The sequence below is a fragment of the Rhineura floridana genome, chromosome 9, assembly GCF_030035675.1.
Source record: "Rhineura floridana isolate rRhiFlo1 chromosome 9, rRhiFlo1.hap2, whole genome shotgun sequence".
Classification (NCBI taxonomy): domain Eukaryota; kingdom Metazoa; phylum Chordata; class Lepidosauria; order Squamata; family Rhineuridae; genus Rhineura; species Rhineura floridana.
Genome location: NC_084488.1, coordinates 36,407,771 through 36,421,668, shown reverse-complemented (window position 1 = coordinate 36,421,668; position 13,898 = coordinate 36,407,771). Strand labels below are relative to the sequence as shown.

Sequence of the window (13,898 nt, the reverse complement as noted above, 5' to 3'; positions counted from 1 at the left end):
GTTTAAAACTGAAATACTGGGTCAGAAGCTAGCAAGCCACTGAGGAAGACTCCCTGCCCTACAACAAGATGTAAAATAGTTCTTCCATGACTAGAAGATCGCTTCTGTATGCAGGATGACACTTTTGCATCCAACCCATTATTGTTGCCCCAGAGAACTACGTTCCTGTGAAAAAAGGAAATTTTACACTTTATAAAAAAACTAGCAAGAGTAAAAAGTAATTCCATACCACTTGTTTCTTTGAATCTATAATGCTTCACTCTATTCACAGAGCCTCACATACACACCTACATACAAGTCAAACTTTATTTAAAACTACATGTTAAAATTGCTAAAATCACAATAAAAATTAAGAAGACAAGACAGAAAAGAACTGTGCAGCTAGACTGAAATCTCAGTTTAAGCTGTTTAGACTTTTATAGGGAAAAGTGAGCATGCCTATTCTAAAAGGCAGTATGTGAAAAACTAATTTACATTTTTATACAAATTAGAACGCATGAAGTTTAGTAGCAATTTTCTAGATGCAATTGTAAATGAAGTGGGCCAAAAAGGAGCCCTGCAGATCGTTTTCATGCACTTTGGGCTCCAATAGTCTCTGTAAAAAGAGAAAATACTAATCACTGTTTAGAAACAATACAAATATATCTTTTTATATATAAAAAAATAGTTTGGCCAAGGATTCCCAGCACTTTGCAGACTACAGTCAGCACAGTCATATGGCCAATTCAGAGCCCCAGGTGCACTTTAATATGCACATGGAGCTCTTGCTCATCCTTCCACATTCATTTAAACACAAGCAGAAGATCCCTAAACACATGGAACCACATATACACATCTGGTACTTCCAATGAAATGAGTGGAGCATTCAAGACCCCATACTAAAATTGCTGGAACAGTGGAACAAAAAGGGATTGGTGCAAATCTTGCTAAATCTTCCCCTTACTTCGACCAACAGCCAAAATATTGCAAACATGCACATAAACAGAAACTTTCAAATCTTGATTCTCGCTTTCCCAAGTCTACTAAAATCTACAGCCCACACAAATAAAACTAGTTGAGTCATGTTAAGATAAACAAGTACGTATAAAGAAACTAAAGATTCTCACCAGGTTCCTTCAGCATTTGAGGATCTCCTGCTAATTCTTTGCCATGACTTTCTCCACCAGCTAGTATTTCTTCAGTGATACTGTTGGTCTGAGCCTCTGCCACCATTTTTTTCATTAAATCTTCCTAGAAACAGATAAAGTAATAATTATCACAACTATTTGTTGTCCACTTCCTGTGTATGTTACTTTAAAAAATAAAATTGTATGCTTAGTACATCTCTAAATATACTGATTTTCAAGCAACATACCTCTGAATAGACTGCAAGTTTAAGAGGTAAGTCTTCAACTTTTACAAAGTCATCTTCATCTGATTTCTGACTGACGTTTCCAGAACCAGTTTCCTGTTGACAGAATATTTTTAAATCTAGGTTCTCATTAAGAATGCTAATCGCTTGTAATTCTGATATCAGACGGAAAAGTTACACACATACCAAAATGAATGGGATCAAAAAGTGCTTAAATTTTTTTTAGATTAATTTCTAAGTCATAGTTTTGTTTGTTCTTTAAAAAACTATCCTTGTGCATGTAAAAGAACTGGTCTGAGGAGAAAGCTTTCCAGTCAGAGCTGAGTGGGTACTGCATTTCCCCTTAACTGAGAAAAAAAATTATCCCTCCCCCTTGCCTGCATATTCTGAACACCCAAAACAGCTGCCGAAAATAAAATGGCAGCATGAGAAAGGTTTCTGATAGGTCCAAAATCTCAAAAGGGGTATTATATTTTATTTATTTTCATTTAATAAGGCTTTAAACCACTTTTAAGGCAAAAATGCCCCCAAAGCAGTTTGCCGTCACACATCTATAAAATCCAATAAAACCATTTAAGCCAGCCTTTCCCAACCAGTGTGCCTCCAGATGCTGTTGGACCACAACTCCCATCAGCCTCAGCCAGCACTGCCAATGGCTGAGGCTGATGGGAGTTGTGGTCCAACAGCATCTGGAGGCACACTGGTTGGGAAAGGCTAATTTAAGCTATGCAGTTCTATGTTTGTAAGCAACTAAGCAACACAACTTTGGGAAACTCCCTAGACTAAACACTTTCCAAGCTCAGATCACCTTATATTGCACAAGTTAACAAAGTTTATATTTTAAAAGGAATAAAACACAGCATTTAAAGTCAACCAATACATACATATTCATTCACTAATACAGGTGACTCTGTATTGGGACTGCCAACCACGGAGCTTTCAGGTGTTCCTGATGAAGATTTGGTTTCTCCATGTAGTGTGTCTAATGCATGACTTTCATTTACTGCTAACGAGTCTGGTTCTTCTGATGTTAATACAGCGCTAATATTAAGATCTTCAGCACCTCTTACAGCTAAGAGCTGCTTATCTTCTAATACATTCAGATACTGAGGCACAACAGCAGGTAAATCTTGGATACCTAAAAAAAAATATTAACACCCAAAACAGCATTTTACTACATTGCCTGCAAAGGTAGTACAGTTGTTCAATAAACAGGCAGAACTGGGATTCCATGGCATGTATAGAATGCAGCAGCTATCTGCCCCATTATGGGTTAGCAGTAAAAAGAGGTAAAGATACTTCAAAAGACCAAATGAAGAGACACCCATTGTTTAATAACAGCAAACCAAATGTCTCAAACCGGTAAAGAGTCTTGCAGTGCAATCCTATAAATTTCTGCTCAAAAGGAAGACCCACAGATTTCAATGTGGCATACACCACATAAGTGGATACAGGACTGCAGCCTTAAAAAGGCTAAAAGAGCATGACAATCCACTATGCCGGTCAGGTGTACCCGTCATTCTATCAGCACTGAAGATCATATTAAACCATGGGTGAAGAATCTGTGGCCGTCCAGACGTTGCTGAATGACAATTCCCATAATCCCTGACCATGCTGGCTGGGGCTAATGGGAGGTAGAATCCAACGACATTGGGAGGGCACCAGGTTTCCCACCACTGCACTAGAAGCTTGTAATAAAAATTAGCAGTCCTTGGGTAATCTGCATATAAGGTACATAGCTGGTACAACATATGCATGAACACAGTAGATGGTGGGCCATTTGTGATAGACCAGTTCTTAGTGCCAGGTAACCTAGCCTCAAATGATTGAACAGTCATCTAAAATAGTCCCTCTTCCCCCCCCCATCCAATTTAGTGATTCAAATTCCCTCATAGTTTTAAAGTTTTAAAATATCTGAGCGTAACTTAGATCATGCAGAGATTGCTCAAGTTTCTCACAAAGCATGAATGCTGCATCTAACAAGCTTTGAGACTACAGACATCAGCCTTGGCCAGGTAATAACCTTTGCTTGCTGTCTGTTATACTTTAACTACATCAACATAAACCTAGTAATTATATTAGGACTTCTGAACAGCAGGAGGTATTGGGTCAACTTTTATATCCACGGCAATGTCACTTAGGTGAATTAGAACTAGCAAATGTAATAAAAAGCAATAATTTTATAATTAGTACACCTGTGCAATTAAAACTCATCCTAATATTGGCAACAGTGGAACAAATGCTACACACACCATCCAGTTATGAATATGGCCACAAAGGTTTGAAATGTTCTCTCCCACACAAACACTTTTTTAATCCATTACACACAAATCAGTTCCTTTGAAAAATCATTTTACCGTTATCATTTATAAATTCTTGCTCAGAAGTCTGACAACCATTTGGATTCTCTGATTTGGGTTGTGAAACCTGTGAGGAAATAAAATTAAAATATTGAATCTCTGGGTTTTTACCAGAGTTTATCTAAATTAATTATGAGCACATAAAGCTCCAATGTTTTCTGCAGTGATTGTGTTAAGTTAAATAAATCCAGTCAATAGGAATACCATTTTTGCACTTTAAAATCCACAATGTCCGGAAAACTCACTATTAATTTTTATTTTCCACTAGTCTCATTTAGTAAACACTGAAATTTTTATCCCACGACATCCTCATCAGATTCTACTTTATTCCTGATACATGGCTTTAAAATTAGTAAGCCACCACCTTCCTCATTTAAAGAACTACGCTTAAAACTAGTTTAGCTAATTTGGGTTTCTGAGTTCCCCATCCATGCAGATATACAAGATTTGGGCATTCTAATCCAATTAAGCAAGTTAATCAATCAAGCAATGTGGACTGTTGACATATATTTCTACAAATATGTTGTGAGTCAAGTTTTCTGAATGATGTTCAGCAGCAACAGTAAATTCACCTTTTGACAAAGTGCCCCTTGATATTCTGATTAGCAAGCTAGTTGAATGTGGGCTGGATGGAACAACTATCAGGTGGATTCACAGTTGGCTACAGAATCGTACTCAGAGTGCTTATCAATGGTTCCTCCTTGAACTCAGGGGAGGTAACAAGGGGGGCAGGGCTTAGTCCTGGGCCCAGTGCTCTTCAAAAAATTTAATAGTAACTTGGATGAGGAGTTTTTGCAAATTATCAAATTTGCAGATGATACAAAATTAGGAGGGATAGCTAATACCCTGGAAGACAGAAACAAATTTCAAAGGGATCTTGATAGGCTGGAGCATTGGGCTGAAAACAACAGAATGAAATTTAACAGTGATATGTGCAAAGTTCTACACGTAGGGAAAAAAAACCAAATGGACAGTTAAAAGATGGGGGATACTTGGCTCAGAAATACAACATGTGAGAAGGATCTTGGAATTGTTGTTGATCACAAGCTGAATATGAGCTAACAGTGTGATATGGCTGCAAAGAAGACAAATGCCATTTTAGGCTGCATTAACAGAAGTATAGTTTCCAAAGTGCGTGAAGTACTTTGTTGTTATTGTTGTTATGTGCCTTCACGTCGACTATGACTTATGGCGACCCTATGAATCAGTGATCTCCAACAGCATCTGTCGTGAACCACCCTGTTCAGATCTTGTAAGTTCTCATTAGGCCTCATCTTTTTTTTTTTTTTCAATTAATTTTTATTCCAATTTTCAAAACCAAAACAATACAAAAGAAAACAACACAAATCAATAACTAGTACAATACAAAAAGAAAGAAAATATATATATATATATATAAAGAAGAAAGAATATTGACTTCCGATTTGTCATAGTTCAGCTATAAATCTATAATATATAACAAACCTATCTCTTAATAGATTATAAAATCACCTTCCTCCAACGGTTATCTTAGTTGGTTTCAAATCTCATTAACATCATATCATTTTAATCTTCCACAAAGAGTCAAAGAGAAGTTTCCAATCCTTGAGATATATGTCAATCAATTTTTTTTCTAAATAAACATGCCAATTAATCCAACTCATCAAATCTACTAAGTCCAGTAATTTTAAATCGCTCTTCTGTCATTATCCATATTGGGTCCATCTTCCATCTTCCATCTTTACGCACCCAAAAATCTTGCTGTCATAGTCATATAATAAAAGTCTGATAGGAATTTCCTCCATCACAGATGTTTTCTTACCATCAAATCCAAACGTATCACTGAAGTGTTGTTGCAAAGCCGCATCTCTGTTCCTCTTTTCCACATGATACACTAGTACATCGCTTGAAGGTTTTTCCATTGACACAAAACAGGGATTAATTCTGTTAACTTTCTCCATTTCAAGTTCCATCAAATCCTTCCAGTCCAAGAATTTTCTTGAACCGATAATATCTTTATCTCCAATCTCTTCAATTCCTTCAAGGACAGCGCTGAATTCCAAACTATAATATTTGTCTCCAGGATCCATCACAGCCAGAAAATCCAAATCTTTTTTCATGTCCATAATTAAGCCAATCTCCATAGTTTGAACCTTGCCTTTAATTTCTCTTCCATCCTTTTTTTGTTTTCCAGATCTATCTTTATTCTCCTTTCTCATAGAATCCTGAGTTTCTTTCAGCTCCTGTCTCATTTCGTGAAATTCAATTCTCCACGCTTGTCTATTATTTCTCAGTTCTTGTTTTATTGAGTTAATCCCATTCATTATTTTCTGAAACATGTCTAGAGATAAAGTCCCTTCTTGTACATCCATGATCTTCTTAATTGTCATTCTTAAAACCAAAGGAACAAAACTCCTTCAATTTTCAATGTCCCAAACAGAGAGCAGCTTATTTCTTTAACCAGTTACAAAGGAGTTAATCTTTCCAGCAAACTAACGTCACACGCTAGACAGCCCTTATCTCTTATCTGCCCAGAAGTGTAAGAACGGCTTTAGTTCACAGCGTCGAAATAGCTAGTAGCAGAGAGAATGAGCAGATTCGTCAAAAAGAAAAAAAAAAAGTAGATCAAGAAAAATAGTCCCAGTCTTATCTCTTTCAATCAGAAATCTCTCATCCGTTTAATCTTTAGAATGCTATTTTCCATGTCAGCTTTTTGCAATAAAAAAAAAGATACGCTATTTATATTTTCTTCCCCCTTAGTTCCGTGAATAAAAAAAGGAAAGTCTTACCTCACCTAGGTTATCTCAATTGCTGTTACTTTGACAAATCTCTTTAGCTGTATAGATAAGAAAATGATGAATGTAGACAGGAGGATGTTTGCCTGTTAATCCGTATAAAAAAACGGGTCACTTATCCAGCTGAGCTAGCATAAAAATCCTCGCTCTGTCTGAGCTGCTGGAAGACAGACAATTCTGACGAATTCCAGACTCCAACAATCAAAACAAAGCTATGTAGGAAATCTCACGTTTCTTCTTTAACCGGAAGAAATTATTCCCAGTCAGAAAAGAGCCTTCTGACTGAATTTAAACTGGAAAAGTTTCATCCAAGACGAGAGCTCGTCTCAGAGGCTGCACAGGCGTAGGGATCCTCCTGGGAAGTCTTTAGGCCTCATCTTGACTACTGCATGCAGTTCTGGTCTCCGTACTTCAAGAAGGATGCAGACAAACTGGAACAGGCAGAGCTTGGAAAAGTTACTTTTTTGAACTACAACTCCCATCAGCCCAATCCAGTGGCCATGCTGGTTGGGGCTGATGGGACTTGTAGTTCAAAAAAGTAACTTTTCCAAGCTCTGGGAGGGCAACATGGATGATCAGGGGACTGCAAAGAATGCAGGACACGGAAAAATGGGCTCAAGTTGCAGAAAGCCAGATTTCAGCTGAACATCAGGAAAAACGTCCTAATTGTTACAGTGGTATGACACTGTAGCCAATTATCTAGGGAAGCGGTGGGCTCTCCAACACTGGAGGCATTCTAGAGGCAGCTGGACAGCCACCTGTCAGATATGCTTTAATTTGGATTCCTGCATTGACCAGGGAATTGGACTTGATGGCCTTATAGGTCCCTTCCAACTCTACAATTCTATGAGTCTTTCTGTAGGTTTTTTTGGGAATGGATCACTGGGGATATTAGAAACACGCTAAAGGAAGTAAGGAAAACCAATACATTTCAACTCAGAAGCTGGCTAGTATTTTGAAGAAGTTTTTATACAGCACTGAATTTCACTGTACATCTACCACCCAATGTTGTCACCCTCAATACCTGCTCTTGTTCATTTTCAGCTGTAGTTTCATCGTTTGCTTGGAGGGAAGTTTGGACATCCACAGGTCCTTCTTCAAATTCATCTATTTCTTCATCTTCATTTTCATCCTCTCCACTTCCATAATTAGTTAAAGCCTGGGTTTCTGCTTTAGACAAACCTGAAGTGAAATAAGTTTTAAAACATACACCAAAATACTGTGTTTGTATGTGAAAATGTGTCTGTATGCATGTTAAAGCCATGGTGTGGGAGTCCAAGAGGTACATAGGAATGTGCAAGGGCCTGGGAATGTCAAGTGAGATCTGAGGATTCCCCCTCCCCTTTAATAGCAGGTGCTCCATTTCATATCACAAAATGCTTTTGAGAGTCCTGTGAATTTCAAAGGAACTTTGGTGCACAGAACTGGTTGTGTGGCTCTTTAAATTCTGGCCATATTTTCTGCAGTCCTCACTGCAAGAGACCACACTGGCCTAAATGCCACATAGAATTAGGCATGCTTAAGTCCACTGATTTCAATGGGCTTAAGCAAGCTTAACTCAATTGGATTTGGGCCACTGTGATAATTATAATAGTACATACTTTTAGATGTGAAAAACAATGAGCCAGTAAGGATAGTTAAGCCCTGTAGATGGATGCTTACAAGAATAGTCCTATGCAGGTTTACTTAGAAATACTATATTCAGTAGGACTTACTCCCATGTAAGCATACAAAGGAACTGAGGCTGTCATCCAAATGCCATCTCTGACCATAAAAGAACAGAGCACACAGTGAGAGCTTTGTATTTAAACTCCATTAAACTTTGTATAATGGACATAGTACCCATTATACAGATGCAATCAACTTCTCTTACTCCGGCCTATATCTACCCAAATACTCATTAGGATTCAACTGGACAATATTTAGATAGTAAAATGCAGCCAGCTACAGCCTTTTCCTTATTTTCGGTCTCCCCATCAGGTGGTACTGCTGACAGTGTCAACCGTGGTTATGCCTACCTCCTCCTCCTCTTTTTTTTTTCTTTCCTCCTCCCTGCCATGCTCTGAGAAAGCCCAAGTGGGGAAGGTCCTTCCTCTCAGAGTTGCCTTCTGAGTGAGGTGGAAAAGAGACTGCCTGTACCACTGCCACTACTTTGCCATGGGCAACCTTTCCAACTTTTTTTTTTTTTACTTGCATTTAAATCAGAGCTTCTACCTGCCGCAGCAAAGCAACAACAGCTGAGGCGGTTTTCAGCCACCTCAACCTGAATGCATCACTCTAAGGAAGGAACCTTCCTCTTAGATCCTTCACACAGCAGGAGGAGGTGGTGGGCAGCCTGCTGCCGCCCATGTAAGGCTTCTACAGGGCCCAGGCAACAGCAAACCAAGAGAGCAAGGGACCTGGGTAGGCATCAGTTTGCCACATGTAGCCCTGTGGCTACTGCCTGATACAACTGTTTCAATTCGTCTCATGACTGGGCCAGCCGAATAGGACAAAAATAATTTTATCTGAAGATAGATGACATCAGAAGACATAAATCTGGTGACTTTGCTAGCCTGACTGTCTCCAGATTTTTTGGACAACTCTCATCTATGCCTGCTAGGGCTGATTGGAGTTATGGTCTAAAACATCTGGAGAATACCAGGTTGATAAAGGCAGATGTAATGCTATGACAGAAATGTGTATTGTGTGATGATGCTAATTAAAGCAATGAATACTGCTTACTTATGGACACTGGACAATTTTCACTCTCCTCTTCCTCCTGGTCAGAAGCATCTGATCTTGTAGTTATAGGAACTTCTCTGTTGTATATTGCAGATTCATGAACATGCTTAGTAGTTTCAGTTTCATCTTTATCCTAGACATAAACAAAATTAATCCTATATGAAATTTCAAAATTACAGCTTTCAGATTCAATTTACAGTAGACATAAATGTGTGTGTCTCTTACATTGTTTATTGAACTTAAAGTTATATCAGATTTTTTTTGAAGTAAAACACACATGAAGACTGAGCAGAAAAACCTTGAACAAACATGTTGTGAACAGAAACACCTAAACTGTTTCTTTTGGAAGAAGCTGCAGGGCAACTTAATGCCCTGCTTGTGAGCTTCCAAGGAAGCATGTGGTGTTCTGTTACAATGCAGATCTATTTTCATGCTGCTCTATGCCACTGAAAATAAAAATAAATGCCAGTTTTTGCTCTTTGTGTATTATACACTGAGTGGAACAATGCCGAAAGAATACTACCAGTGAAAGTTGGATCCAGGAAGTTGGATCCAGAGCTGCCTGTAGCAGAACTCTGCTAATTGTATGTTTCCATGGATGGAAGGGGGGAAACAATTTTTGCCAATTCCCCATTCTTCCTACAGCACCTATACTCAGAGCTTGGAAAAGTTAGTTTCCAGGAGACCTGAGTCAGACGCAGCCAATGGTCTCCAAACAGAAGCAGTCTGCCTCCGACCGGTATCGCATCAGTACTGTCTGTGCTGGCGAGACCCTCCCCGATATGAGGACGTTGAGGTACCTCTGCGTCCCTGGTACTGACCTCTGCCTGGGAAACATCTGTTCCAGGGTCCCCTGGAGGACTGGAAATCATTGGTTTGGAAATCGCGGCCTCGTCCCCCGGGCCGCACTCCTCGAAAGGGCTGGGTCGTGCGGTATGAGGTGAAACGTCTGAAGGGCCTGCGATCAATGTTCCTGACAGTGGCCAAGACAGGCTTCCGAGCATCCTTGGGGTCAACAAGTACTGCCTTTAGGGCTTCCTCGCCAAAGAGTAATGAGCCCGAATAAGGTGCCCTTGATAAGTTAACCCTGACTGTAGAGTCTGCTTGCCAGTGACAAAGCCAGAGGGTCCGCCGAGTGACTACCTGAGCTGCCATAGCTCTTGCTCCCAGCTGATTTGCGTCCAAGGTGGCATCAGCCACAAACGCTGCCGTCTTGCGTAATTTCACCAGTGACCTCCTGAGAGAGACAGGATCGGGATTAGGATCATCTAAGAGGTCATCCAACCACATCATCGCTGCCCTGGAAAAGATGGAGGCTGATGCCGAGGCTCGCATGCAGAAAGCGGTGGCCTCATGGTTTTTGTGTAAGGCGAAGTCCAGCTTCCGCTCAGTGGCGTCCTTTAAATGTGAGTCCCCTTCCCTCGGCAAAAGGGATCTAGAGACTAGACTGGAAATCGGCTCGTCTATGCCGGGGACGGCCAGTCTACTTGTAAAATCCTGAGCCAAAGAGTAAAGCTTGTCCGCAAGGGCGTTAAAACGGCGTGTTTGTAATGGGTGAGACCATTCGTCCTTGGCCAGTTTGGCAATAGGATCTGGCACAGGAAGGTAGTGCTCTGCTGGTGTGGGGGATTTCAGGACCCTGGCCCCTTTAATAGCGGGAGTGGTAGCTGCAGGTTGTGTAGATTGGAGACCAAGGGTGTTCAATACTCTGCGAGCAAGGGGCTGATAATCAGAGGCATCAAACAGGCGATAAGATCTATCCTCCTCTTGTTCCGACTGATCACTCCACTCATCTCCTTCGGCTTGCATAGCAAATGATGGATCCTGCCCACAAGAAACGTCATCAACAAACCTGCCCCTGGCAATGTCAAAAGGGTTTGGAGAGCATGATGGATCTGCCTCATTGCGTGCACAGTGGCTCATATCATCGGGTTGTCTGCAAACACTCCACTGAGGCATGGCAGTGACCTGTGACTGTGACTGCGTTTGAGAGAAGAACGACAGCATGTCTTGTAGTTGGGATATGAACTCCTGAGACAGCTGCAGCCCTGGTGTGAGAGATAGTTGCACTTGTAGAGGCAAAGATATGGGCAGTTCAGCATTTGTTAATGGTTCTTGGCCCACCTCCTCAGAAACCGGGACAGAGACGTAGCGTACCCGCTTGGTTGTGCTGTGGCTGGATATATGCTTGGTTTTGGCAACCGCTTTGGGGTGCTTGTGCTTGGTTGCCTTAGATTGTTTAGGCTTGGTTGCCTGAGCTGTCACTGGCTGTTTCGCCAACATATATTTTCGAGGGGGTTCAGTACACGGCCACGGATGGGGCAGAATGTACAGACCCAACAGGCTCAGTACACGGCCACGGATGGGGCAGAGTGCACCGGCTCAGATGGCTAAGTATACGCCCGTGGATGGGGGAGAATATACAGTTCCAAACAGCCTTAGTACATGGCCACGGATGGGGCAGAATGTATAATTTTGAACAGCCTTGGTACACGGCCACGGATGGGGCAGAATGTACAATTTCGAACAGCCTTGGTACACGGCCACGGATGGGGCAGAATGTACAATTTCAAACAGCCTTGGTACACGGCCACGGATGGGGCAGAATGTACAGTTCCAAACTGCTTCAGTAGTCAGCCTCAGTCAGCAGTTTGAGTTGAGAGACCTACTCTGCGGCACACACACAGAAACTGACAAAAAAGGCCTTGAAAAGAATCCTCTATTATTGTACTCTGCAGCACACACACAGAAACTGACAAAAAAGGCCTTGAAAAGAATCCTTTACTGTTGTAAGGGTTAAACAGAAAGGGCGGGAAAAGGGGGAACGAATAAAATGGCGCCCGCTAAAAGAGCGGGAAAATAAGCCAATCAGAAAAGTGTAGGGACGAGGAAGAAGCAATGGCGGTCACTGAAGAACACCAGTGAGCTGAAACAGGGCCGACTGAAAACACTGCTGCAGCAGAGTGGCATCAAAATAAGCTCTACAGCCGTAGGGCTGAAGGACGCAATCGCAGCTTTAAGGGCCAGCCGTGAAAATCACTGCCGAGGAGGCAGAACAGCCTGCGAAATCTCTACAGTCGTTGAGACAGTCGCAGCTAGCGGGGGGGGGTGGCAATCGGCAAAGAAAGCTGCAAAACGGTAAGGAGCCGCAGCTGCAGGCTCCTGAGGTCAGTCGCAGTGAGATTTAAGATGCCGCGGAACGAGCCGGGGAGGGAGGGAGACGGAGCAGCCCAACTAAATAAAGGGCCACTGGAAAAGCAAAAAGAGCCGCAGCCGCAGGCTCCTGGGGAGGAAAGACCAAGGGAGCCGCTGCGAAAGTAGGTGGCAATCTATAAAATACACGAGACAGCAGAGGCGCAGAGCAGGAAGCTGCAGCCGCAAGCTCCTGGATTAAGGCTGCGTCCGCCGCCTGAGGAAGGGAGAGTCGCAGCCGCGGTCTCCCAGTAAGTCACCGTTCAGGCAGGGACTGAGGAAACAAGGGCGAAGGGCAACCCCCCAAAGAAATTCCCCAGGACAATAAAAAACAAAGACAGAAAAAGAACAATCAGTCCCACACACACTAAATTAAATAACAGAGATACACAAAACTTATCTACGCTATCTTATACTCCAACTTGCACGGACGAAAGGCAAGAATGAACTGGAGAGTGGGAGGGGCCTGATGCCCCTAGTCTTGACTTCAAAACATTCTTGCCTTTGGACGATAGGTGGAGCTATGTTATCCGCTTGATGGCAGTCCTCCTGTGGAAAAGGTCTTCGCTTGTAATCTCCTTCGAAGACCCTCCCTCTGACCGAACCGCTTCTTGCGTTGTTTCGCACAGGGTGAAAGGGGGCGCGCCTCCGCCTGATCAGACAGTACAGGCTTACTAGGTGTCGACTCGACTTCAGGGGGCGGGGAGCGAGTTGGCGGGGAAATGTTTGAAGGTCCAAGTGAGGTGTCCTGGGGGGTTGGAGTTGGCGCGTGAGCGAGATCGCTCCCCAACGGCTCTGGCAGTGCGCTTGCAGGTGGCAAGACGCTATGAGGTGGAACAGGTTCTAAGCCGCTCGGGGGAGTGTCCAGAGAGATTGAAGGATTGCTAACGCTCCCCCCTCCCTCAAGGCTCTCAGAAGTCTCGTCCTCCTCTGCCCAGTTGCTCTGAGGCATTTGGAGTAACTGGGGCTCAACAACAGGTGACAAACAGAAAAGAATGCCATAGCTGCAAGCTTGGGTAGGTGGATGACCACCACAGACACACACTTTACCAACCACATTTTTTAAAAAACTGCAGTAGCAATGAACACACACGGACCAAGGACAAGAAAGAACTCACACATTTCAAAGAAACACACCCACAAAGCTGAAGAAGAGAGCTAAGGCTGAGATATATCCTCCTCGGAAGAAGACAGGAATGGACTGGAGTGGGGACCGGAAGGAGCAGCTCAAGTCTTGACACCTGTGCATTCCTACCTTCAGACACTAGGTGGTGCTAAAACCCACCTGATGGCATCCTACCTGGGGAAAACCTTCTGTTACAGCACAAGAGGTGGTGCTGGGGGCTGCAGGGGAAAAGGGAAAAAATCAGTGAAAAATTGTAGCTACCCCGTTTCCTCCACAGAGGACCCTTTGCTGGATCAAAGCCATTTCCATGAATGGGAGGTACCCTTCTGTTCACACAACAGCAGGTTTAGTTGAATTCATTAAATTTATTG

General features: G+C 42.4%; 1 protein-coding gene across 13 annotated transcripts in view; it reads right to left on the bottom strand.

The window, feature by feature from the left end:
• Nucleotides 1-292: 292 nt before the first annotated feature.
• Nucleotides 293-13,898, bottom strand: part of PCM1 (pericentriolar material 1) — a 108,430-nt gene continuing 94,824 nt past the window's right edge. For all 13 annotated transcript variants that reach the window (XM_061584818.1, XM_061584821.1, XM_061584812.1 and 10 more), the window contains 7 exons: nucleotides 9,210-9,342; nucleotides 7,510-7,667; nucleotides 3,709-3,778; nucleotides 2,236-2,489; nucleotides 1,355-1,447; nucleotides 1,107-1,230; nucleotides 293-595 (listed from right to left, as the gene is read on the bottom strand). In XM_061584818.1, the coding sequence (XP_061440802.1) occupies nucleotides 570-595; nucleotides 1,107-1,230; nucleotides 1,355-1,447; nucleotides 2,236-2,489; nucleotides 3,709-3,778; nucleotides 7,510-7,667; nucleotides 9,210-9,342 (858 nt within the window). In that variant the 3' untranslated portion in view covers nucleotides 293-569. The remainder of the gene's footprint in view (nucleotides 596-1,106; nucleotides 1,231-1,354; nucleotides 1,448-2,235; nucleotides 2,490-3,708; nucleotides 3,779-7,509; nucleotides 7,668-9,209; nucleotides 9,343-13,898) is intronic.